The sequence below is a fragment of the Lolium perenne genome, chromosome 1, assembly GCF_019359855.2.
Source record: "Lolium perenne isolate Kyuss_39 chromosome 1, Kyuss_2.0, whole genome shotgun sequence".
In the NCBI taxonomy this organism is placed as follows: domain Eukaryota; kingdom Viridiplantae; phylum Streptophyta; class Magnoliopsida; order Poales; family Poaceae; genus Lolium; species Lolium perenne.
Window position 1 is genome coordinate 161,266,237 of NC_067244.2, and position 27,588 is coordinate 161,293,824.

The 27,588-nt window shown below is 41.6% G+C and overlaps 1 protein-coding gene across 3 annotated transcripts; it reads left to right on the forward strand.

Moving 5' to 3' along the window:
• The first annotated feature begins 1,637 nt into the window (after positions 1 to 1,637).
• On the forward strand, positions 1,638 to 22,127 carry LOC127310270 (protein ROS1A). Of its 3 annotated transcripts, XM_051340959.2 has the most exons (19): positions 1,640 to 1,946; positions 5,332 to 7,561; positions 7,652 to 8,305; positions 8,567 to 8,657; positions 8,755 to 10,300; positions 10,448 to 10,527; positions 13,067 to 13,151; positions 13,232 to 13,323; positions 13,401 to 13,469; positions 13,554 to 13,590; positions 13,684 to 13,766; positions 14,086 to 14,529; positions 14,668 to 14,704; positions 14,789 to 14,846; positions 14,935 to 15,074; positions 18,439 to 18,504; positions 18,621 to 18,735; positions 20,772 to 20,810; positions 21,537 to 22,127. In XM_051340959.2, the coding sequence occupies exons 2-19, from the start codon at positions 5,479 to 5,481 to the stop codon at positions 21,668 to 21,670; spliced, it is 5,853 nt and encodes a 1,950-aa protein (XP_051196919.1). In that variant the 5' UTR covers positions 1,640 to 1,946; positions 5,332 to 5,478; the 3' UTR covers positions 21,671 to 22,127. The 3 variants fall into 3 exon arrangements, 2 of the variants coding, with proteins under 2 accessions (XP_051196919.1, XP_051196915.1); XM_051340955.2 differs by having other exon boundaries at positions 5,332 to 8,305; XR_007857361.2 differs by lacking the exons at positions 14,668 to 14,704; positions 14,789 to 14,846; positions 14,935 to 15,074; ... (2 more) ...; positions 20,772 to 20,810; positions 21,537 to 22,127 and having other exon boundaries at positions 1,638 to 1,946; positions 5,332 to 8,305; positions 13,554 to 13,585; positions 14,086 to 14,225.
• Positions 22,128 to 27,588: the final 5,461 nt, after the last annotated feature.

Below are 27,588 nucleotides of genomic sequence, written 5' to 3' on the forward strand. Positions count from 1 at the left end.
ATCCCATATGTTAGTTTTTTTTTACAGAAGGTAGTACCATTATAAGGGATGTAAAATAATATGGATGCATCTTATGAAATGAAAATTCGACAAATATGCCCTTCATTACTTGATATATTGACATTGCATAAATATGCTACATTATGTAGATAGGATGGAGAATTTTCAACTTTTTTCCCGTGACATAGGGAAAGAAGTTTCAAGCCTATAAGAAAAAATATCATGTGTAGCTTTTTCTACCTACCACGATCCTTTTTTACACTACCATACACATGCACAAAGCAAACACAAAATGCCAAAACGAAACATTCACAGATAATAGTCAATTTTACACATGGATTAAAATCCAAACCGACGTAGGATTGATGGCCATAACGCCGCTTACCACTGTCAACTGCATTGAACACATACACGCAACTCTAGATGACCAATGCCACTTGGCACCATTCATGAATGATCGATGAAGTGTGGTAGGACGAACAGAGGGAACAACGAGGAGAAGTAGGGATACACCGAGAGAGAAAGGAGAGAAACACATCGAAGAAACAAGGGAAATTCGAAGATAAGGTAGAGAGGAGGCTCACAACTTAATTATAGTATATACACACTGTTGTTCTGTGGAAACGAAAATCGACCAAACAAAATAAGTATTCCAATTATCACTTAGTTTCATCATCAAATCAACTTCTACCCACATAGATTTAAAATTTATTTGAAATGATAACTTGGAAAATTAGCAATGGAATTGACTATTAAGATTAGCCACGAAGAATAATGTTAAAACATAATAATGAAAAAACATGCTTATGCCCCAACTACTAGTACAATTGTTCGGGTAGTTTGGAAGGGACACATGATCAGTGAGAACTAAAGTAAGAGGATGGAAAACTTTCTACACGATATAAACAATATGATTAGTTAAATTATATGCACCGAGAAGATATAAGTTTTACCGTTTAGTTTCAACGGTCAAAGACCGCTAAGGGCATGTACAACAGTATACAGTCAGCAGTCTGTAACACATTCCACGTAGGATTAAAGACGACGTGCAAGGAAGAGAAAGAGAAAAACCGCTTGACCCGTCTGTAGAAATAAAGACAGTCTGCTACCGTGAAAATCTCCTCCTACCGATAGACTATTTTCCATTGTACCGAGCGAGTCGACTGTAGCAGGTCTATGATTGGATCACGTCTTCCGCAAAAACTGGGTTCGTTTGCATAACTACCAAACCCGTTTGCTGCTTATAGACAGCCTAATAGACTGGCCTACTGTACATGATGTCCCGTGCGCTGTCTATATGTGAGGTGTAGAGATACTACAGACACCCGTCGTTGAAACCACTGTACCCGTCGTTGAAACCACTGTACATGCCCTAACAAACCGACCGTTAAACTAGGCGTAGAAGATAATACTATTATAATATAATATTTGAAAGAACGTGCGTGCGCGGCAACTTGTCCATTTGACCGGGCATCTCGATAGACACGGCACGATCAGGTGCCTAATATCATAAAAATAACTTAGCTATTTTTCTCAGAAAATCACAAAGTAACCAGTTCCTACGGAAATAAGAATTTGGCCTCATAAATCCCACTTGTCAGCCATAGAGACCACCGAATATATTAAAAAAACGCAGACCTCTTTTCCCCTCACTCGCAGCCGCCGCTCTCCATTTCCCCAAATCGAGCCGGTGAGAGAGAGACCTACCGCCCCTTCGAGACCAGGACCACCACAGGCGGCGGGCGGCAGCCGCCGGCGCACCTCCATCCGGCCTCCCCGTCCCGTCTTGTCCAGTGGCCCTCACCTCTTCCTCTTCCTCCCCCTCCTCCTCCTTACCGCGAGGCGAGCGACGACCGGGCAAGAAGCTGGCCGCGACGACGGCGACGGTTGAGAGAAGGAGCAGGCGAGGCTGGTGACGCGCAAGCAGCTCGACCTGAGACCATAAGGTAAGATCGGAAGTTCCTACTCCCCCTTTCCCTGCTATTATGCGATGCCAATTGCTGATGTAGTTAGGGTCGTCTACTGCTTAGATTTGCTAAAGGTTATTGTAGGGAAAATTTGCTTTGGAACACTATTATTTCCCAGTCTTTGCCAAAACACACGGCCGGAATGTGTCTTTGCCCAGTACCATAAACGCCCAAAACGGAAAGTTTGATCTTTTTTTCTTTTGATGGAAAGCCACCACGGCAACTTTATTGAGAATTAAACAATATCTACATCGTTCACAAGTGAATTCAACAGAAGGTCATCACCACATACAAAGATTTTTTTGAATTAAAACAAAGCTTAGCTAACTCGTGAGGAACTTTGTTGGCTTCCCTTGGACAATGTGCAAACTCCGCTCCACCAATTCTTCAGCCGGAGGTTATGCAATTTGGAAAGATCGCTTTAGCTGTCCCCCAGATCCTGTTTTGTCCAGAACATGAGTTGATCACCTCAATTGAATCTGATTGAGCTTGTATTCTCTGCATTCCCCTTGGATCAGCGAGTTCTAGGCCATGTTGCATCACAAGGGCCTCAGCCATACCCGCATCTGCCACATGCTGTAGATTGTAATAGGAACCTGCAATAAAATTTCCAAGGCTATCACGAATAACAGCAGCAGTAGCTCTGCACATCTTTCCACATGAAATGCAGCGTCCACGTTCAGTTTAACAAAGCCTGACAGCGGACGGCTCCAGCTGACACGATCCGGCATTGGTATACCAATAGTTGCTCTAAAATTGTTTGATATATGTTTTGCTTAGGATGACCGTGTATGTCTGCGTTTGAACGTTTTTTCCCTGTAATTCACGTTTTGGTCTCTGGTAGTCTGTATGTATCAGTCGCCATTTTAAAAAAGGGCAGCATTTAGTCCCAACTCGAACCATATTTTGATTACTAGGAACAACACCAACATATTAAAGTAAGAATATTGACAACACACATTAAAATGCTCAACATAACAGCCCACAAATTAACAGGTTCAAACATAACCGAACGGATTAACATTGTTTGATCTAATTTCCGCTTACGTCTGCAAAAAGTATGAAGACAAGTGCAAACATTTTTGCTAGCATGTAAATAAATAGAGTAAACAAGTTGCAGATTTGATTACATTCTTGTCATTGGGCTACTAATATCCATAGGTGGAGTCGATGCCTTTGAGGGTGTAGTCTGAACAACCACAGATAGTGCTTCAACGTGAAACTCCTGACACTCTTCTCAAAACAACAAAACAGAAAGGAACAGAAATGAAGTATGTAGCTGAGTAATCCAAATTATTTTTGCTAAGGTCCTTTACACATAAAATTTCCACCTTCAATCAACCGGAAACGAGCCTGTTATAGGAGAGGCACATATCTGGCTCCTTATTTATAGCCGCACGAGATCTTTCCCTCGTGGTCAATCACCCGTTGCCATCCTCACAACAATCTTCTTGTCCTCGCTGTTCTTTCTCACACCTAACATCATTTATCCCCTCCCTCCTCTGCCCATTTCCCCCAAAACCGAAGAATCCAACACTCTGCTGAGTCGGTGCTTGCCTTCCCCCACTCGATTCGCTCATTTCTTCACCCTGAAGACCCCCCCCCCCGCCCACCCCACCCCACTTGACCCTGCTCCCCTTCTCTCTTCTGTACGCAGGCTCCCGATCTGTCTCGCCGGCAGGTTGGCCACCGCCGACCTTGCTCGTGCCACCTGCTCTCTCCTTTGAGGTCACAGTTGTGCCAATACGGTAGGGTTGGAGGGTCGCTGCCGCCGTCCCCTGCCACCGGCGCCTACATTTTTTCCCCTGGAGCTGCAAGTGGAAGGTACGTTCTCGGGCTTCCCACTTGCAGCTCCAGGGGAAAAAGGAAGGTAGAAGCTGCTGGCAGAGGACGGCGTGGCGCCGATAGCGACCCTCCAACAGTACCTGCGTTTGTACAATCGCGGCCTCAAAGAAGAGAGTGGGCGGCATGAGTATTGGATTCTTTGTTTTTTGGGGAAATAGGAAGAGGAGGGAATAGAGTAGGGTCGAGTGGGGGGTCTTTGGGTGAAGAATCGAGTGGGGGAAGGCAGAGTCTTGGATTCTTTGTTTTTTGGGGAAATAGGAAGAGGAGGGAGGGGACAAATGGTGTTTGGTTGCGAGACTATTAAGTGTGCATGACTTACCTGATGCAGAATCGAGTGGGGGAGGGCAGAGTCTTGGATTCTTTGTTTTTTGGGGAATGGCAAGAGGAGGGAGGGGACAAATGGTGTTAGGTTGTGAGACTAGTAAGTGTGCACGTACGACTTATCTAATGCATATTGCAACTATAAAAATTATGTTCATAATCACCTCTAAACGTAAGCATGACAGACATAAATACAAAAAGGTAAACCACAATGTGTAAAAATAATTATAGGTATGGTACTAAATGAGAGATATATCTGATTCGAAATGGTTGTTTCACAACACTAACTACAAAGAAAATAATTTTAAAAAAATATTCACAATCCATGTTTAGGCACATGTCGATTCATACACTGCAAAAATATTTTCAAGCATGAGAAGTTTCCATTAGGTCTCACATCGCACCAGCTCCGGTAGACATGAAGGTGCCTCTGCTGCCTGAGCTGTTGTGCTTGATCCCAGACTGAGTTGCGGTTGCTTGCAGGAATGTTGATATGTCGGTACTGATGACTGAGAAACAACCACCAACTAAGTGTACTTCAACGACAATATTCAGACCATCTATCTTACAATCATGAGAAATGGAGTCTTTCATACCGACGTCTACCTTACATGTTGCACATCCTACTCTGACGCCATTGGCTCAACACGGAAGTGTGGCAAACAGCCTGTGAACATCTTCCCCTCCAGGTTTCAAATTGCTGCATCACACACTAAACTAAAGAAAAAACTATGAAGGATACTACCATTGGCATTAATATCATTTGTAATGAGAATAAAAGATAACATTCTACTAGTTATAGTAGTGAGGAGAAGAACATAGATTGTTGTGAGGATGACACCAGGTGATTGACCACAAGGGAAAGATCACGTGAGGCTATAAATAAGGAGCCGGATATGTGCCTCTCCTAGGACAGACTCGTTTGTGGGTGATTGAGGGTGGAACTTTATATATTAAGGACCTTAACAATGATAATTTGGATTACAGCTGCATACTTTATTTTTGTTCCTTTTTGTTTTGTTGTTTTGATAAGAGTTTCAGAAGTTTCACGTTGGCCACTGAGTTAAAGTGATAATTGGCTTCTTGCTTTAGTACTAGTATATTTTAGATAATCATAATGTCTTGGTTGTGTATATCTAATAGTTTCCTCTATGTCTGTATATTTAAGGTTGATGAAGTGTGCCTTGATATTTTGCAGTTGCAGAACTGGAGACTCGGAGACCAAATAGGTGACCCTGCCTGATCCAATCTTGCTGCTCCTGATCAGTGACAAAAAGCTTGATAGAAACGTATGGCACATGAGTTTTTTGTTTACACCAGGTAGATGAAATAGACAAAGTAAAATATGCAGGATTTTGGACAATGGCTTCCTCAAACACAGAGCTCAGGGGATCTTTATTTCTCAAGTATGATGTCATCTCAGTTGGACACTTCTTTAGAGGCCCAGACTACAAATAGTGCAATAGCATTAGTGGGGAAAGAGTCTGCTCATCCGTTTGGCATTAGGAGTGCTGCTGGGCCAATTGAAGTCGCTAGAAATGATGCCGGGGCAGTTGAAGACGTTGAAAATAGTGCTGGACCAACTGAAGTTATTGACTTGAACAACACTCCACCACCAAAGGCTAAGAGGAAAAAACACAGGCCAAAGGTCTTCAAACCACCAAAGACTCCTAAGTCTGCAATTCCAAAGCCTGCCAAGGCAAAGGAAGAAAAATCATCTGTCAAAAGAAAATATGTCCGCAAGAATACACCAGCATGCCAACCTCCCCCAGAACAGACTGGGGATTCACACAGCAGGTCTAAGCAGAAATCAGCTAAGCGGTGTCTGAACATTGATGGGGATGTTCCACGAGAGAACACACATCCTAGATATCAAGCTCAGATGGTATCTACCGATCCCAAGGATTATGAACCATCCGAGTCTTCTACCAGTCAAAGTAATGTCCAAACCCGGTCGCCATTCGTGGGGTTTACCACCAGTTCAATGTACAGTTCAGCCAATCAGATGGCTGGTGCACAGTTACTGCCTGCAGATAATACAGAAACACCAATTTACAGTTCAGCCAATGAAATGGCCAATGCACAGTTTTTGCCTTCACGTTATATGCCAAAAGGAATATTACTTGACCTCAATAGGTCTACTGATCCGATGCAAAATGAGTATGCTAATTTTGTGGACAGGCCTTCACAATTTCTTCTGTCAGGAATAACGGAAACATTACAAAAAGATCCTTTGTTAGAGGTCTGTACTGGCATGCCAGGCAAAAATTTACCTGATCTCAACAGTTCAATCAGTCTAATGCAGGGGATGCCAACTAATTTTACCGAATACTTGCTTTCTTCTCCACAAGTTTCAGCAAGAGAAACACAAATTGACAAACAGATGCTTAATTGTCACAGAATTCCTGAAAATTCAAATACGACTGCTCAGTGTTCTGAAGGAGTTGCAATGAGGGAAAATTTCAATCCCAATCCTTACTCAAGAGAGGCTTGGGCAACCGACCAAATGCCTCATGGCTACAGATCGACACAAAACCCCATCTCACCGCCCAAGCACATTGAAGGACATTCCATGGTAGCAAATTTGAATGAGCTCACATCGATAGACAGCTATTTGAAGTTTATGACCAGTTCTTACATGCAAACAGGTGCTGCACCTGGACCTCATGCTTCTCGTGGTTCATGTCATATGCATGTACTGGATACCAGAGGAGAACATAATTCTTCCAATGGTGCTCATATTTCGTTTGGTGTGAATCCCGAACAGCAAAGGAATGGATGGACATCTGTAGATGCTTGCCATGCGGAAACCTCTCAGGGGCCATATTTTCCTGAAAATTACAAAAGAATGAGAACAGAAAATCATAGCAACGGTCTGAATGGAGCTGTGGGTAACATTTCTACCCCATCTACGTATTTGTCGAACAATCGGAATAAAAATGTGGTTTCCGCTATCAACTCTAACGTGTTTACCTTAGCTGATGCTCAAAGATTGATAGCCCGTGAGAAATCACGAGCTTCCCGAGGAATGATTAGTTTTGGAGCATCAGGACACAATATGGGTAAAAGACCAGAAATGATCCAACAACATTACAGACATGCTATGCATGGCACTGCATGCAGGGATTCTGTTGAAGCACCTGACGAACATTTCAGGCTCATAACAGAAAAGTGTGCACAATTGCCAAGTAATCCAAACACCCTCAGAAACCAAGGTTATAATGCGAGAACTGGAAGTCAGCAACTTCACTTTCTGGAAGGCAACACAGTTAAAGGGTCAGATTTGCCGGCTGAACTGCATAAGCATAACACTTCCCCTCTAGATGATACTCACAATAGTTTCTGCATTGGTCCTTCTGACGAGCTTGCTAGAAGTATCAATGGGGAAAAAATTGGTTCCCCTGTCATTCCAACAACCCAATCAAAAGGTAATGACACTCTCGAAAAGAATAGTTGCCAGCTGGAGAGTTCTGGAGAGGTTATTAGGCTCCTTACTAAGCCAATCAATTCATCACCAGGTACTGATGTTCTGAGAAATGAGAATCAGCAAGTGGAGGTTAGTGGAGAAACCACTGCAGCTAAAGCCAGTGAGAAGCGAAAAGTAGGCCGGCCTAGAAAAGAAATAAAACCTGGTGAGATGCCAAAGCCTAGAGGTCGTCCAAGGAAAGAAAAGGTGGTTGGTACAGAACTTAAGTCCAAAGATAGCAATACTGATCGATTGCAAAATGAGGATACTTGTAGTGTCTCTGGATATCATGCGGTTGAGGCTCCTGGTTTCAGAGGGCTTAATACGGAAAGAAGTGGTGAAAGCTTTCCTGGAGCTATGGCTCCCCCGGTGGATCCTTTGGATCTCATAATTCAAAAGATAAAAGTCTTAGACATAAACAAATCAGATGACACCGGGTCACCTGAGCCACATGGTGCTCTTGTGCCTTACAAAGGAGAATTTGGTGCAATTGTTCCATATGAGGGGAAAGTGAAAACAAAGCCTGCTCGGGCCAAAGTGAACCTTGATCCAGTAACTGCCCTAATGTGGAAGTTATTAATGGAACCGGATATGGTTGATGGTTCTGAAGGGATGGATAAGGACAAGGAGAAATGGCTTGATGAAGAAAGGAAAATATTCCGAGGACGCATTGATTCATTCATTGCTCGCATGCATCTAGTTCAAGGTATTGCTACTCTTTCAAATCAGTACTGCTCATAGGGCCTTATATATATACAGAGTATATGCTCTTTCACATATAGTTAGAGTCCATGTTTAGAATTCCAAAACCTGACATGGTCTCATGTTCAAACTCCAGAGTTTGCGTTAATTGGATGGTCATGGATCATTAATGGGTTGCACTGTATTGGATGCAGTTTTGTGTTTACAGATTTACAGGAAGACCGTATAAGGCTGTAATTCTTGAATGACTTCTATCCATTTGCAGGAGATCGGCGTTTTTCTCCTTGGAAAGGATCAGTTGTGGATTCAGTAGTAGGTGTTTTTCTTACTCAGAATGTTTCAGACCATCTTTCTAGGTAAAAATGAAGCTTACAACCTATTTGAATTAGAAGCTGTTTTGACAGCATTCTCAGGTTATGTTGTTTGTCTGACTGTTATCTTTACCTTTTGTAGCTCTGCATTTATGGCTCTTGCTGCGAAATTTCCTGCAAAGCCAGAAGTGTCTAGAATACCTGCAAGTAGGATGTTTCATGCCATGTCAGAAGAGAATGGAGATTGTTCCAGATTGTTCGGTGATTCTGTCAAGTTGCAGGGCAGCATTTTTGTTGAAGAGGCGAGTAACACAACAGCCTCCTTAGTTACAACAGAAGAAAAAGAAGGAAGCAACAGTATTGGACCGTTCGGAAATTCTCCTGGAGATGGAGTAGACTGTGCAGCAGGAGTTTATTATAGTTCTTATGGGGCACTGCCGGTTAGACTGCACGAGAGCAAGACACAGGGGACTGAAAGTGTGGTTGAAGCTGAAGATGTGGCATTGGAGGATGTTGTTTCATCGCAAAACTCTGCCATTTCATCTCTAAGTTCCCCAGATTATCTGTTTCACATGACTGATCATACGTTTCCTAGCACACATGTTAATTTTACAGCAGAAGACTTTGCTGGCAGAAATATGCCTAATGGTATGAGCAATTCCACCACATTTACAGAACTTCTAAGGATGCAAGAGCTAAAAAGCAAGTTTAATGAAAAAAATGGTTTATGGGAATATGATCGATTTTCAGAGCCATGTGGAAACAAGGGGTCAATGCCCAGTGAAGTACATCATCTCATTAGCAATCGTCAACCACTTCATGCTTCTGTCTCTAGTTACCAGAATGGCCAAGCTCATCTGCCAGATATAACACATGCCAGTTATTTAGAGGGCTCAATATATACTGGCCTTAACAGAACAGATGATTCCGATGCCATACCAGCTGAGACCAGATTTGATTGTCCTTTATCTTCTCCTGGAATTGACTGTGATAAAACCAAAATGGCTGATTCTTTAACTGCCCTTTTATATGATATAGATGGATCTTTAAGTCAGGACAAAATTCATTTCCCTTCTGCGACGACACGAGGAGTTGACTTTATTTCACCAATCATGGACAAATATTTTCATCCGCCAAGTTCAGAGACGGTTTCATTTGCTAAGGAGCAGTCCATTGAAAATAATCTTTCAAGAAATGATGCTATACCTGCATTTGTGAAACAGCATGTAACTCTGAATTTGCAAGAGGAATTTACTACCAAAGCAATGCAAATTGGAGGTGAAAAGTACCAGTCAGGATGTAGCCAACAGTATGGTAATGTTGGACTCTTAAAAAACAAGGACGCGATTCATTTTTCTTCAAACTTGTATCAAAGCGAGAAAGCAAATTCTGAACTACAGGCTGTTGCTTCAGATTTAGTAGAGAAACCCAAAGATTCTAAAAAGGCTTTCCCTGAAGTTCTTGCTGACAAACCAAAAACAAAGAAGGCAAGAGTTGCTCGTAAAAAGAGAACCTATGATTGGGATATTTTAAGAAAAGAAGTTATTGCCAATCGCGGAAATGAAGAAAGAGGTCAGAATGCAAAAGACGCACTTGATTGGGAAACAATAAGGCAAATAGATGTGAAGGAAATATCTGACACGATTAGAGAGCGAGGGATGAACAACATGCTGTCGGAGCGTATAAAAGTAAGTATGCCAAGAAGTAGTTATTAAACGAAGTACGATATAACTCGTAGTCGTATGAACACACGCTCATTTCAATCTAGATTTGCCTATTTGTTGGAATATCATTGTCCAGTCATGTATGCTCATCTTTATCAATTTCCATTTTAGGCATTTCTAAACCGGTTGGTGACAGACCATGGGTCCATTGATCTTGAATGGTTGCGCTATGTGGATCCAGACAAAGCAAAGTAAGCTAAATCATTATATGTGAGCTAACATTCATAGCATTACTTGTTTTACACATGGTCTCATTATCACTATTTGAGGGAAAAAATATACGAGGCCTTCCATTGATATTTTGTTTCAATCAGGCTTCATTGCCAAGATTTTCCTGGTTCTGGTAGTTGAATGGAATTTGGTCTGTATTACTGACTTACTGTTTCTGAATCTTCATTCACCAATGGGATAACTACTGTGCTGAAGAAGTGATGATAACTAAACAGCATGGTGGCAAGAGATTGTGTAGACATAGGTTGAGACAAGAGAACAGATTGATTTTTCTTGCTCGGTTTCCTCAGAAGTTATCGAACTAACACTTACATGCTATGAACAATTGGGTTGAGAGAGAATACCATTGAGAAAATAGGTAGCCTTTTCTTGCTTGATTCCCCTAAAAAATTACACAGCCAACACCTAAATAGTACAACTACCTCTTAATTTGACCTATTATTGTTTAACTAGGAAATCTCCTAGTAGATTTATCTGGTCCATGCGTTCCTAATCTATCCCAATTGTTTTTCAAACCCACTTTCTGAGTTCAAGTCGTCTCCTTCCTGAACTCTTTTAGTCGACTCCATTTTTGACTTTCCGTAGGTTTCTTCCCTGGACAGCATTCGCACCCCCACTGCACCCTTGTCTTGTATGTCTTGCTGGCCAGCTGCCCACAATGAATCTGATGTTGCTTTCATTCAATATGCTAATGTCCGCAAAAGTATAGGTGTCTGATTGAATTTTAGTTAGTATGTCAAATCAGCTGCGACTCTTAAAAGGGAGTCGTTGACTGTGTTATGTATAGATGGCTCTACTTAGACTAAGGGGCTTGATTGATCAAATCAGAAGTGTAGGGTTCTTGTGTAGGTGGGTAATTCTTCCGTCCACTTAAATCTTTTCTTTTGGGGAAAGATCACATGAAGTACAAAGCACCCCAAACATAATAAAAATTACATCGAGGTCATTGGACCACCACACGACCACTACTGCCGCCAGAGCGAGCCGCCAACACGCCGCTATCGCCGCTCCCTTACCGGAGCCGGCCTGATGTTGTTGATGAGAATCGGGAAGTCTTTGTGCATGTCAGCACGTGCCCCTAAGGACCATTTCCCTAGAGCTGAAGTCGTCGCCATTGCTCTAGGCGATGGCCATCTAGAGGGCCTCGTCCTCGCTGAGCTCGTGCAGCTGAACCTCCTGCTTGATGACCGGCAGATTGGGCAGACTGTCGTCGCCGTCGCCTCGTCTTTGTGGCCACCGACGTAGTCGTGGCTCAAGTACTCAACGTAGCCCATGTACCCGCCTCGGCGACGTGGGTTGAACTCCGACGCGCTGAACGTGTCCCAGGCGTATGAGTAGAGTGTGAACGCCGGATCGTCCCGCAGATTCGGCGGGAGAATGAACCGCCGGCGGTGAATCTCATCGCGCCATGCTCACCCTCCCCATGGCACCGGCACCGAACGCAAGTTCAGAAGCCAACTTGTGGGCAGGTTTACATCTGGCCATAGTACGGGCGCCCAGTCTCGTAAAGTTGCTGAGCGAAGTCGGCTCGTAAAGTTGTTGAGCGAAGTCGGCAGGGGACGTACCACTAGTCCCTCACCTTGCGGTGGACAGGTGAGGACCCCGCCTCATTGTTGTTCTGGGACTTCCTAAACAGGCAGGATGTGCCCATGGCGCGGGGCGTGGTTCTGTGTTCTGTGGTGTGGAGCGTGTAGTCATGGCATCTGACAATGGCGTGCGCGAAAGGCAGGCACGGCCCCCATCAATGCCAGCTCTGAGGGCATCTCCAGCGGGCCGACCCAAATCGTCCGTCTCTGTCCGTTTGGGTTGGCATGCAGACATAATTTGGCTGCAGCCGCCGGCCAGCCTTCTGCCGTCAGGTCGCGTCCAACGCTGCCACCGGTCAGCTTTCTGCCTTCGGGTCGCTTCCAAGAGGGCCTGCGGCACGCGCGGCAGGACACGCGCGCTGTCCGCGCAGCATCCACACCGACGCATCAGTTCCCCAAATTTGGTGGCCTGATGGGTCGCGGCGGATGGGTCGGTCCTTTTGGGTTGCCCCACTGAGCATGCGTGGCCGGTCCGCCTGTCCGCGCGGACCGATTCGGACAGGCCAGGACCCGATGGGTCGACCTGCTGGAGATGCCCTGACCTCCATCTGGTGCGGATACCTTGGTCCGTTTGCGTTGGGCCGCTGGGCTGGCTTCTTGCTGTCCTGTCCACGCAGACCAGAATGGATCAGGTTGGTCCATTTACATCGGGCCGCTGGAGATGCCCTAACATGTGACATGGTTGTTCTAAAATTTGTTGACCCATATGACCTCAACCTTTAGATGAATGTAGCTCATCCAATTGTCTTGTACGACTGTTCATGTGGGAAGTTTACATGATCGACTGAATTAGATGTTTGCACTAAGTCCACCCCATCTTTATATTTTGTGGCGTTGTGGCCATGGGCTAAATGCATGTAAAGTTCTGTTGAATGGGTTTTGACATTTAAAACATTCTTATTGTGTATTTCAGGGAGTACCTCTTAAGTATTAGAGGACTTGGACTCAAGAGTGTAGAGTGTGTGCGTCTTTTGACACTTCATCATATGGCTTTCCCTGTATGTTCTTCCTTTCCTAATTTTTGTTAATGATTATTCATTTAATTCTGGAGATTTATCTATATCTTTTAATTATGTAGGTGGACACAAACGTTGGTAGAATATGTGTGAGGCTTGGATGGGTGCCACTTCAACCCCTACCTGAGTCTCTTCAGTTGCATCTGTTGGAGCTGTAAGTATCCTCAATCCTTACAGCTGGGTTGAGTACTATATACACAAATGACTGAATATGATCATCCACTGCTGAAGGTATCCGATGCTGGAGAACATACAGAAGTACCTCTGGCCTCGATTATGCAAGCTTGATCAGCGGACATTGTAAGTTTCAGAAACCCTGTTAAATATTTTCTTTGGAAAAGGTCAATTATCTACAGGCATATAAGGACAATTTACATTGTGCAGGTACGAGCTTCACTATCAAATGATAACGTTTGGTAAGGTAAACATGAGATATATCAAATTAGTAAAGCAAAATTTAGTAACTGGCTTACTGTGTGTTATTGAAATTGTTTTACTCTGTTTTCCTTGTCAGGTGTTCTGTACAAAAAGTAAGCCAAATTGCAATGCATGCCCAATGAGAGCTGAATGTAAGCACTTTGCGAGTGCATTTGCGAGGTAATGTCTGAAGATATGTGTATGTTCATATACATTCTACTAGGATAATCAAATATTTGTGGGAGCTATTTTTTGTGTAACTATGTATTACAGTGTGTTATTTGGCAGCTACAATACTTCCCCTTGTGGATAACAATATATTTACTTTCTTGACGGTAACAACTGATAATACCCCCTGCATAAAATTGGCTCGCTGGAGAGGAATTTATTCCCGTTTAATAGTTTTGACAAACCCAGTGGAGCTATTAGCTCTCTGAATAGAAGAAATGGAGTGCTAATGGATGGCTGTATGCTGCTAACAAGTTTGTTTTTCATGCAGTGCTAGGCTTGCTCTTCCTGGACCTGAAGAGAAGAGTTTAGTTACGTCAGCAAACCCAATTGCTGCAGAGAGCTGCCACCAGCCATATATAAGTTCTAGGCCTGTAAATCAACTTGATTGGAATGCACATGCCCATGACAATGTTTTGGATAATCGCCAGCCAATCATTGAAGAGCCCGCAAGCCCGGAACCAGAACCAGAGACAGAAGACATAAAAGAGAGTGCCATAGAGGATCTTTTCTTAGATGATCCTGAAGAAATTCCTACAATCAAGCTTAATTTCGAGGAGTTCGCACAGAATCTCAAGAATTATATGCAAGTCAATAACATTGAAATTGAAGATGCTGATATGTCAAGTGCCTTGGTGGCAATAACTCCGGAAGCTGCATCTATCCCAACTCCTAGGCTCAAGAACATTAGTCGCCTAAGAACAGAGCATCAAGTGTATGTCCTGTCTTCCGAAAATCCAATATCATTGATGATAATTATAGTACCCTCATGTTTTGTTGTATTCGAGAAGTTTACACAGGATCTATATCTGAAATGTTATTATTTGACATCTCTATTTCTACATGGCTGCAGCTATGAATTGCCAGACTCACATCCACTTCTGGAAGGAGTGAGTTCATAACACACTGTTGAAATTAAACTGTACTAAGCAAGAATTAAGATCATAATGATGATATTTCCTTACTTTGTGCAGTATGACCAAAGAGAGCCTGATGATCCTTGCCCGTATCTGCTCTCCATATGGACCCCAGGTAAGAAGCACATATAAGTTGAAGTATTATGGCTTCCATACTCCTGTACGATCAAGGGTTCTTGATGTTTATTTTAAATATAAAACAGGTGAAACAGCTCAGTCAACTGACGCACCCAAGACATCTTGCAACTCCTATGAGAGTGGTAAACTATGTGACAGCAGTGCATGCTTTAGTTGCAACAGTATACGGGAGGCGCAGGCTCAGAAAGTCAGAGGAACAATTTTGGTACGTTGTTAATTTATGCAATATTTACCAGAGTAAAAAATGACAGCTGTCTAACTATACATCCTGGCTGGATCCTGAATTCAGGAAACCAGTGGGAACTAGTAATGTATTGGTCAGTTTAGCATGTTTTATCGAGTTTTCTGTGACCGTTTAAAGGCCTGTCATGATTGTATGACTTCCGTAGGAATTTTGAATGATGAAGTTTTAGGTTTTCCCCCCAGCAAGGGCCCTTTGGATCATAGTTTAGAATTTTCAAATTCCTATGGATTGCAGCACAAGGTTGTGGAGGAATAACTCCACCTTGCTGCTACAACGTGTACAGTATAAATGTTGAAGGAACCGCTTCAACGTGCTGCGCTAGATATCGCTCTAGGGGCGTGAGCTAGATATTGCTCTAGGGGTGGGGCTGTCAAGAGTTCAGTCCAAAACTCTCAACACACAAGATCTAGACAAGAACACAAAGTTCTCTTTATTATTGATAAAAGAGGGTACATAGTCTGGTCCAGGGGTAGAGGTCCGGGCCTCTATTTATAGGCTGCATGAGCCCTCACAATTTAGCTCTACCCATAACTAGAACATTCTTCAGACACTATTTGAATCTAGGAAACAGATACAAACAACTTGTTACAACTAGCTAGAACACACCAGAAAGCACTATAATAGCCTTGTTCTTTGCTTCCACGGCGATGATCCTTGGCAATGGCCAGGCTGCCAAGTTCTGGGACGGCCGATGGCTAGATGGACGCTCGGTTAAGGAGATTGCACCCTCGCTCTACGCATGCATCCCCAAACGACGCCGCAAATCAAGAACAGTTGCTGACGGGCTGCAAGAGAACAAATGGGCAACAGACATTCATGGCACGCTTGGCATCCAGGAGATTGGCGAGTACCTGCAGCTTTGGCAGAAGGTCGAGGGCACACTGCTTGGCCAGGAACCTGACCACCTGCAATGGAAGTGGACTGCGTCGGGAGTATACTCCGCTAAATCTGCCTACCTTGCCACATTTCATGGATCGACCACCTGCCCTGCCTCCAAGCACATCTGGCGGACCTGGGCCCCACAGAAGGTGAAATTCTTCCTATGGCTGGCCCTGCAAGATCGCTGTTGGACTGCCGAGCGGCTCGCTAGGCGTGGGTTACCGCATCACCCCAGGTGCTTTCTCTGTGACCAGCTCCCTGAGACCATGCGCCACCTCCTCATCGACTGCCCCTTTGTCAAGCAAGTTTGGCATGAGGCACTCGCTTGGTTGAGGATGACCTGCAGGACGCCGGGCAGTGACTTTGCTTCCCTGACTGATTGGATCGCAGAGATGAAACTGGCGCTGCCGAAGCCGCTCCGCCAGGGTTTTTCAACTGCAACATTGCTAATACCCTGGATGCTCTGGAAACACAGAAACAACTGCGTCTTCAACAGGGCTCGACCGTCCACGCAGGTTTTGCTAGACAAGATCAAAGAGGAAGCTACCGTATGGGCTAGGGCTGGGGCGCTTGGCCTACGGGCCGTGCTGCCAACCAGCTGGGATGTGCACTAGGCACCCCTCCTTTTTCCTGTAACTGCGTCTCTTAGAAGACTTGTAACCAAAACTCTATCTTTTCAATGATATGAAGCGCAAAGGTCCTTTGCGTTTTCTCGAAAAAAAAGCACTATAATACATATGACTAAAGGACCAACTTATGTGTAATATTATAGAAGTGTGTAGAAGCCAGTACTAAAGTTTAGTTATGTTTTATTTTCTCTACTGTTCTCCATCACCTGATTCCATAATAAAGTCAATGTGAGCTTAAACCTCATTTTATTTTACTTTGAGAAATCCGATGCATCCTCTCTCTCCAAGAACTTGTTTTCCTCCAAAATTCAGCGCTGGTTCCTGAACACCATCCAAAAACAGCATTTGTAAACTTCCTATGTTTAACATCCGGTGGAATCCATAGCATGTGACATCTTCTTGCTGTGTTTTTCGTATTCTGAAATTTTCTATCCTCCGTCCCAAAGAAGCGCTTAAGAAAAAATAGAAAGAAAAAACATGGAAGAAAATTCTTCGAACAGCCTTGGTCCAGAATTCAACTGGTTCTATGAGCCGAAGATGCAAATCCTATAGGACGATTTGTAGTTGGCAGATATGTTATTGAGATGAAGTGTTCATTGGAAAGGCTATTCTTATAATCATTATTTTTTATCACTTAATCTGATAGACAAGCTGTTTCTTATAGCAAGTCAAACTTACGTTTTGGTTGAACATCTGCTGTCTAAGCTAGACAATTGTATCAGATATGACGTGCTATTGAAGTTTCACGGTCTTAGCTGGTATATTATGTTTCTTACTTAGGTTGCGTTTGGCAGCAACGCTTTTTGTAAAGTATTCTTAGAATACTTTGGTTTCTAAAACTACCATGGTTAATACTTCGAGGTGTTTGGCCTTATAGCAAAAACTGTCTTCGTTCTTACAAAACTGCACTAAGGAGGTTTGGACCTCCTTTTCCAAAACTGAAGTATTTGTTGCCTAGGCATGAAAATTCTGCAGTTTTATATTATTCCCTCTGTCCCATGAAGATTGTCATACATCCAAATTTTGAGAAATCTCAGACAACCTTCGTGGGACGGAGGGAGTACTTTGGTTTTAGAAAAACTTGGATGCCAAACAGAGCCTTAGCTTTTATATTATTTGAAATAAGATGTGCTATTCTTTCTTTGTTTTAGTACCAACCAGGAACCAGCTGACTCGCAAGTTTCTTATTCAAACAAGCATTTCAATTTGCAGCCTGGTCATACCATGTTAAATCGTTTTAGCTGGTTGGTCAGGTCAGCTTCTGCACATAGCTTGGTTCGGTAGCAGCAAGTACATTGTGGGGGCAGATCAAAGATCCATACTAGTGTCTGACCAGCAAGATGTCCTGTAGGAATCGGTGTAAGTTATATTCCAGGGAGAAGAATAAGAAGAGACTAGAAAATGATTCTTAGTAGTCTTAAAAGCCTGAATACCTGATAGATGTTGAGTGTTCTAACGAGACGATATGGCTTCTCTTAGTGTGATGTGTTAGTGGGTGTACAGTTTTGGTGTTTGTGCATGACACAGTGAGATCGATGGACTGGTCCTTTGGAGTGTGCGAGAAGCAAACCAATTACTACCCTCATTGTGACCTTGCATTCTTGCATTGTGCCATGTCGAAGTCAAGAAACATTGCCATTGCTTAAATTTCATTTGGTTGACCCGCCATGTCCCATGTACATACTATCCTGAATATATTTTAAACATGTTGTATAGAAGTTCAGTATGCCAGTTATTAATGATCCAATGAGGCTGTGTATTTATATCTTTAAAATGGTGGTGTCTGACTATCTTTTTTGTTGATTAAACTCAAATAGGTACCATGCCGAACAGCTATGAGAGGAAGTTTTCCACTCAATGGGACATATTTTCAAGTAAATGAGGTAATGATTGAAAGTAGTTGTAGCTGACAATAGTTTAAGTGGTATATTACAATTAGTAGATATTGCAAATATTCCTGATACCAAATTTATTTGTCACTTCAAATGTTATACTGAAGGTATTTGCTGATCATGACTCAAGCCGAAACCCAGTTGATGTTCCAAGGAGATGGATATGGGACCTTCCTAAGAGAACAGTTTATTTTGGAACTTCAGTTCCTTCAATCTTTAAAGGTATTTCCATAATAAATGAGATCCGTGTGTGTTCCTATCTTTTGAACCATAGAGATGGACCAAGAAGGTTTGAGATAGCCAAAATAAAGTACTGACAGCATAACTCAGTTCTTGTCACTTGCTGACTATTATTGTGCTCCCACTTACTAGTTTGTTGGACTTACTTTAGTGATGCTAATATGCCATGAGATTAGTTTGAGGCATATATGACCATCTAGCTGGCCATCGACAATACTTAGTGCCCAGGGCGTAGCTAGAGAAGAATAATCTAGGCACAGAACATCAACATCGATGCAATAATGTACATCCTCCGTCCCAAAATATAAGGCACACTTTTTTTCGCATGGTCTTTGATGCATAACTTTGACCACTAATATATACAAAATTATAAGGTTTCAGAAAGTATAAACGGTATCATTGATCTTGTAGATCTCTTTCATTTCATATATATTTACGAAATTTGTTGGCATATTATAAGTTCAAATCATAGTCAAAGTTATAAGTTGCTTACCAGCGAAATTTAAGGGCGCCTTGTATTTTGGGACGAATGGAGTATGCAATTTCAACTAAAAGATGTTCAAATGGTAACGATTTTTTAGATCAAATGGTAACGGGTTAGGCAATGCTTGGCATATATAATTTGACATATCAATCAATCTCACCTGGAATCCTGGATAACCTTTAAAATTAACAATTTGACCTCAGATTATAGGTGTCAAATTAATGACGAGCCAGTCCAAAAATAAAATAAAATATGATGAGCCATGCCTTAATGCCTCTTAACTAACAATGCCACATCCAATGTAGAAATGGCCCGCGTAGATATGCAGGGAGATATTCTTTAGACCTGGTGAGCAACCCAATATAGCACGCAATCTTTTTTTTTTGGCCTGGATGCGTATGCACCAGGAAATGCTCACATAGATCCACCCCCTAATGTCAACTGCCAAGTCCATCGTACAGATATCTACAAGGATGCACCACCAACCTATACGACAGGACCTTTCCAATCACCACATGCAGACCAACTACCACTCTTGCTACTGCATCCACCTTGCTGGTTGGCAGCCACAGCTCCCTCATATCCAGACTACCACCCCCGAGCTCCCACCTGCAATCCATACTGTTGCTTCAAAAATGTTGTTCAAACAACACATTTCAGTAAGAAGGGCTGTCAATGAGCTGAGCTCAATCAAGCAGGTTAGACCACGCACCCAAGGGCAATGTTATCAAATGGTGCTCAAGCTATGAAGTCACCTGACCAAACTAGAAGACTCATTATGAAAATCCCGTTTGTGCATATTAGACGGGATCTTATTCCCAAGCAAACCTCGATAGTTGTTCATTTCCACTCGTCTAAATAGGTACGTGGAAATATGTCTGCATGCAAGATTAGCGCAGGTGTGGAGACATAGGTGGTGATGTTAAAGGCATGAAAACCTACGTTGATGGAGTTTCAAATACAAGATAAGTGCAATGTGAGGCATTCATGTTGATGTTAGAGGCGTGGGAGCCTAGTATTTTAACTACAAATACAAAATGTGTAAGCATGGATGGAGGAAGGAGGGGGTTAGGCTCTATGAGTTCTTGAATTGAATTAGTACGCAAATGAACAAATCACTTAGCAATTTGTGATAAAATCCTTTAAACCTTAACATTTGCTAAAAAATGGCTAATTACGCAAACAACGTGGGAACTGGGAAGGACTAGATGTTAATAGAACTGACCCATTTAGAAAAATCTAGTGTTGTCCCCCTAGATAATCAATTTTCACGTGGTTTCATATTCTTCATATTCACTTACGGGAGATTGGCAGATTGCGTTTGTTACTGTTAAGCACCAGAATGTACTCCCATATCCATTTGTCATGTGTCAACTGGAGTTCCATAGTAGCTTTATCAGCCTGTATAAATAAGCAGTATACCTTTGGCAGATTATGATCTACTGGAAAACACTAAGAAAAAAGACAATGGTTAATAATAGATTACCACATCAAGGTTGTGCATCTGATTATGACTTACATGTTTCTTTTGCAGGTTTAACAACTGAAGAAATACAACATTGCTTTTGGAAAGGTAATCATCTAAATGTTTTTGTTACTGTCTGCGATATCCAGTACAAAAAAACATGAAGAAATGGACAGATATCTTTTTTGTGATCGCTTAAGCACATAGCAAATGATTGCACACAACACATTGTACAATCATGGTTTCCTTCAAGATTGTTTTTACTTGCATAATGGGGATTTATGTGATCAAAACTAAAGCTATTGTCATTTGTTTCTTGACCTTTTTATGCCCCAGGGTGCATCTCTAATACCTATTATTTGCAAAAAGAAAACGTAGTCCATAATTGCATAGTATGCGGAAGTATTTTTCATATGCGGAAGTAGTTTTCATACAAAATCTACTTGTACTAAATTACTCAATGAATATGAATACATTAAAATATAATAATGGCCAAATATGATCTACTTTGTCGCACAAGCAAATATTGTATGGATGTAAACAGGGCGTTGCTCTGGGAATGTGTAGGGCGAAATGCCCCAATAAAGTTTATGATTTAATAAAGGATATAATTATCTCACATATCGGTTTATATTTGTCAAGAAAGAAAAAGTTTGGGAATTATTTTTTGTCAAGGATTTTCATACTGGAGGTAAACAAAAGTATACAAAATTTGCTGATGTGGAAATAATGCTATGAGTGGAATTTCTTTTTAGTTTAATTGGGAGGGTTCCAGTAACATTTTTACTCAGGAATATTATCATAGATGCTTATATTTGTTCGGAACATGTGCAGGATTTGTGTGCGTGAGGGGCTTTGATAGGATATCTAGAGCACCAAGACCACTGTATGCGAGGCTTCACTTTCCAGCAAGCAGAGTTATGAGGAATAAAAAGGGTGCAGCATCTGCAGCTACAGATGACGCATAGGACGTTATGAGATAAAAAAAAAGGTACATAGAAGAGACATTGCCAGAAGATCACTGACCTGAAAATGGATCACTGACCAATAAGTTGCTGTCACCAACTCAACCATTTTTAGCCTTGTGAATTTGCAAAGCTGACATTATTCAGCAACATGATCCATTACTACAGATTTCTGCTTGTTTGTTACCATTCAAGGAGCTCAATACAGCTGATGGGCAGGAAAGAGAAAGTCTGCTGCCTGGCCATTCTGTTGGTAGTTTCTTGTGATCTGAACCAACTGTTGTACACCTGGAGGCGTCATCCGTTCAAAGTTGTTGTTCATGTTGTTCAGTAATTCATGTGAACGATGTCAAACTATTCGTCAATTATTTCATTGTTTCATTGATGAGGCCATTTGGCCCTTTACTTGTGTTACTTAGCTACAGCGACAACAGAATGTAATGAAAAGATGAATTTGTCATGTGATGTTGAGACATTTATGTCAAATACTCACTCCCTCTTTGCATACAAGGCCACTATGCATTTCGAGGCTTCAAAGTTTTGCCTCGAAATGCTTTGTGGCTTTGTATGCAAAAAATAATGGCAGTAGATATACTATGTGTGTTAAGATTGGTATCATATATAACTAAGTAGGTCATTCCCACTAACTTTCTCTATACATGCAACCTCAGCATGGCACTATGGCAGTCATGCTCTGTCGTTTGAGATCTTAGTTCAGCTTTTATATGTGTTGATCACTGACTGCATAATGGCATGTTCAGCTTCTGAGTTCTGATCCACACGCCCTGTTTGGGTTCCTGTTCCTGAAGCAGCAACAACGAGTACTGAATTAGCGATTTTGTCTGCGCGCGACCTTCACCTGTGTCCTCTTAATCAGCATCGGTCGGAAAGTATCTTTGACATATGGGCTCTAATGCTCTCTTCACTTTTAAATTTTTAGAAAATTTAAAATTTCAGGTTTTGAAGTCTCATTTTTTAAAATATATAGATAGATATATAGGGGGGAGAGGGCGTGTATGCAAAAAAGTCCCGTTAAAACATACTTTGTATTTTGAATAATATAAAAAGACAAAGTTCCGACAGTAAATGGTAGTAAAATAGTATTATAATAGTGTATCTTTTGTCAGAAATTTGTTTTTTTTGTATTTTCCAAAATTTAAAGTAATTTTTACCGGGACTTTTTTGCATACACTTCTCATGTACATATCTATCTACTTATTTAACGCCATAATTTTTGAAAACATAAAAATGTAAGGTTTTGATTTTTTTTTAAAAAAGTGAAGGGAGCATTGCTACCCATTTGCACATGGGCAGTGATCCCTTTTAAAAAATAAATCTGAAAATAAATAATTATGTACCCAATATTGTATCTCACAAACGTGTAAACTTTCAACTAGAAATAATGTGTATTTTGGGCTACATAAAAATACCAAATATGTAGATTTGAGTATAGTGATTCAAATTTCCAAAAGTAAATCAGACTTTGTCATTTTTGTGTAGCTCAAAAAACAAAAAAATTTTAATTGAGATTTTGTACGTTAGTGGGATACACCATCAGCTCCTTTTAAAATTTTGTTACATAATTTTTTAAAACATATAAATATAATTTTTAATTTTTTTAATACGATAAGAGTACTAGTGCCCAGGATCTAAAATGACTTTTGGAATGGGGAGTTGGGGACTGCAGTTTGTTTGCGTACGGTTCAGAGTGTTTAGTCTCGATGATTTCCTTGGTAGTCAGGCAAAAGCTGCGTGCGTAGATACCACGGTGCAGAGTGGGTCTTCCTTGAACATAACTACATAAGAGCGTCATATCTTAATCTCCAGACCTCCTGCTACATAAAACCAGGATTTGGCTGCTAACTGTTACAGCGTTCGCCAGGATGAAGCCATCCGGAGCAGATCACACGAGAGGACGATAGACGGGGAATCATTACTGTACATAACATAGTGAACTACCTCCAGTGAACAAGAAACACACATCGACAAACAATGCAGTACCGTGTGCACCAATTCCTGAAGCCTACCGTTCTTAGTAATATTTGATTGCGGCAAGCATGCAAATACTATCTCGTTGTATACTGGGCAACGATCTATATATGGACTTCTTTTCATGAGGATCTACAGGTATATTCAACATGTAAGATGTGTTTCTTCTCAATGTATGAACCGGGTAGCTAACAACTAGGATTGTGTTGTGAGCTGAAATAGACCAAGTTGCCTAAATAGCTGGGAGTGGGACACACTTGTTGCCTTTACCAACCCACTTGGCAGTTGAAGAATTATGTAGCACTGGGGGCATGTGAATATATATAAAGGTGCACGTGTTATCTTGTCCAAATCTTCTGACAAATAAGTTTCGAAAAAATATGTTTGTATACTTTTAGTCTATGCCTACACACTCTTGTTGTTCATAATTACCCCGCATTTTATGTTTAGTCAAAGTCTAAATTTTATTTTTCAACTAAATATATAGGAAAACATCCATATATATTATATACAATTAATTTTTTAGAATCATCATAAATTCTACTTTATATTATTATATTATATTCAGTTCATTTTATAATTGTTGATATTTTTTCATATATGGACTTTGACAAAACCCAAAAGGTAGAGTATTTGAAAAGGGAGGGACCTAGTTTGTGTGGGGTCTAATGTTTCATTATTGGGGTATCTTACCCACATGTGTATAAAATCATGCAAGCAATTTAGTGGATATCACCTGTTTAACCTCTTTACCTTAAACTTTTGCGGAAATTCAATTTGGCTCCTGGGTGCGTATGCTCCCTCTACCAAAAAATCATATTTCAAAATGTTGAAAAATTTGAACAAAAAATTTGAAATGTATATCTCAATAATATACGTGCGTTCGTCAAGTTTCACGAAAAACCAATATTTTGGGTGGCCTATATAAAAAAAAGAAAGTTTATCTTGTGAAAAGTATTATTTTTAGTACCGAATTTTATCTTTTTTACACAAGTCACATGATAATTCGATTTTTTATGAAACGACTTTGTGAGCATGTAGCACATGAAGATGTACGTGTGAACTTTTAGTTTTAATTTTTTTAAATTTAAAATATATGTAAAATGTATTTCAAAATATAGGGAGCATATGCACTAAGATAAATAAATATTTACCTCTTGCACCATTAAGACAAGACATACATGTCCATCTAGTGAAAGGGGTACAATAAAGACTGATCTACCTAATGCTTTACTAACCCTATTCTCTTAAATATACTGAAATATGGATGGGCATGTTGCCATACCCGAACATTTTAATAGGAAAATAATAGAACAGTTGAAAATTTTGAGATTGTAGAAACACACAGTAAAAATTGAATAGTATCATAATATATTGTCTTGATATAAAAAAGTGGGAATCACACACAAATAGCAATAACAACAAGACAACTTAGCACATCATGGACATATACCAGAAATTTAAATTTTGCGCTAAAGAGGAATATAGATTGGAAGGCATAAAAACCATGATTATATGACAATTCGGTAGAGGTAAACTGTAAACTGCCTCCAGAGAAGTGCCACGACATGTTCTTATCATCCCGTTGTTGAGTTGCTTACCAGTCTTCACGATGTAATTTTGAAAATTTCGAATGTTTTTTTTTTCTAATGTGCAGCACAGGAAGAAATACCGGCTTGACATATGGGACATATATGCACACCCAATGATCGTTTCAATTTAATGATTAGGAATTTGATTAAAACAATCGTGACATTAGTCAAATCCTTTTTAAATACTTTCTCGAGATGAGTCTGGTTATCTTTGCTTTAGAACAAATATCTTAAAAAACAATTATCACAAGCTTCTAGTAAGAGCTAAGTTGGGATAATAACAATAATAATAGCATTTATGAAACATGTTCTCCCGAAAACTTCGCTTTCCACGCTCGTCTACTACCTGCCTCTTCCCGTGTAAACAGCTCCCATCGCTCAGGCTTGGATTCAAGCACCTTTCTCTTTTCATTTTTAGTTCGACACGATTTGACTATACCACCTCTATTTCTACTAGCTCTTGACATTGTGTTGTTGGATGGGCGACTGTAATTGACATTATCTTGATAGTAATACCCTACACTTTATCAAAAAAGTATATTACCCAGTGCAATGTGTCATCTTGTTAGATCATACTATACTTCAGGTTCCACATACCAACCGATAAATGGTCCATAATATGAGGTTTTAACTAGGCCGATTAAATTGTTTGAGGCACCCTACCCTACTCATTAGGTAAGGTGAGTTAGCGTGACGGCTGGTGTGGCAAAGATAAATTGTGTGGGTGTGACGGGCCCTTTTTATTTACTTCTGGCCCTGCAATCTGAGACCAAACTGGACGGTGAAAATGAACACTCTTCCTCTGTAGACGTTCTTCTGCGCTTCTTGGGATTAATATCCCAAATCCAATAAGCATTGCTGCTCCAGGCCTCCAACCTCAGTTCATGATCATCCTCTCGTAGATAAACACGGTCGTGGTCTCGCGGCTGCTAGTCATTTCCCAGCTTCCTAACAACTAGCTGGGCTTATGATGCATCGGTAAGTTGTATATCATATCTATTGGATAATTAGGCATAATTTTCATGATTAATTCCAGAATATAAAACAAGATGATAGCAACGACTAACATGTGAAACTCGAACATACTAGATGCATTAATCAACATGAGTAGCAGCAACGCAAACGGTAAAGCATCCATCGCTAAACAGATCGAGATATGTCGCACGTACCGATCTGGTGGAGGTGGCGGTGGAGGTGTAGCAGATGATGTCGCAGCAGTAACGTTGTTGATGACAACGATGTTGACGACAGGGACGACGGGTCAAAGTAGACGGCGTTGAAGACGATGGTAGGCAGCACTGCCCGACTTGGACGGAAGGCGACCCGTGATGAAGAGATTGAGCAGTCACGTAGAGCGCTTCCCAAAAACCTAATTCGCCCTCTCCCGTACAGGATCGCAAGGACGAGCGGTTCCGGAGACCTGCTCTCCCGTTCGCCGATGCACGTCGGCGCGCGGGATGGAGTAGGCTACGATGGCGGCGCAAGCAGAGAGAGGTACCAAAACCCTAACTCGTGTGTTAGATATGATTTTGCGGTAGCCGGGCAGAAGATTATATAGGCTCAGTAAACCCTAGGCAACGTGGGGCACGCCCACGTAGCGCGCACGTTTCGAGTCGGTTACAGATAGCCCACGGTCCGGGAGCGACCCGAACCGACTAACTGCGACACGTCCGTCTAGGACTCTATTCGTTTTCCTGAACTGTAAAAAGAAAGGAAAATCTCGGCTCAATCCACTCACCACGAGCGCGGCGCGCGTCGTGACGTGACGTGTCGTGTCAAGACGAGCGAGCGAGGAGGAGGAGGAGCGCGCGTGAACCACTCCTATTCTTACTCACTTACTAGTGGTGAAACAACCCACCTTATAAGGTGGTCTAACTTCCTCCCAACTTTCCATGTGGGACTAAACTTCCCACCTCTTGCTTGCATAGTTGGGCTCAAACTTGGGCTCAAACTTGGGCTCAAACTCACAAGGCTGCCACTATGTGGGCTTTGAGATTTATAGAGAAATCTGAAATCTAGTATGGGCCAATGTGTATGGGCCCAATATTTCAACAATCCCCCACCAGATCTCAAATCCCCATTTAGAGATTTACCAATACTCACTGCTTGTTTATATACCAGTGTTTCAGCGGAAACTGTTAAGTTGAACTTCCACCTAGAACCTTAAGCTACATTCATTCACACTTGAACAATGAACTAAGCCTTGAATTGCAAGTTTTGCGTGAACAGGGTTTCACTCAAAGTCATGACCAGTACATGGCTGCTAGTAGCCTACCCCACGGGTGAAGCATATGCGTCATACTTCGTGGTCTCTTCATGAGTTTACTAGAGATCACCCAA

What these genes read in the sequence shown, in the direction of transcription:
- LOC127310270 (XM_051340955.2), top strand. Translation starts at nt 5,479, where the DNA reads ATGCAGGATTTTGGACAATGGCTTCCTCAAACACAGAGCTCAGGGGAT. An exon ending in GTTTCAGACCATCTTTCTAG is followed by an intron (nt 8,658 to 8,754) that starts GTAAAAATGAAG and finishes TACCTTTTGTAG; the next exon opens with CTCTGCATTTATGGCTCTTG. An exon ending in ACAACATTGCTTTTGGAAAG is followed by an intron (nt 20,811 to 21,536) that starts GTAATCATCTAA and finishes GAACATGTGCAG; the next exon opens with GATTTGTGTGCGTGAGGGGC.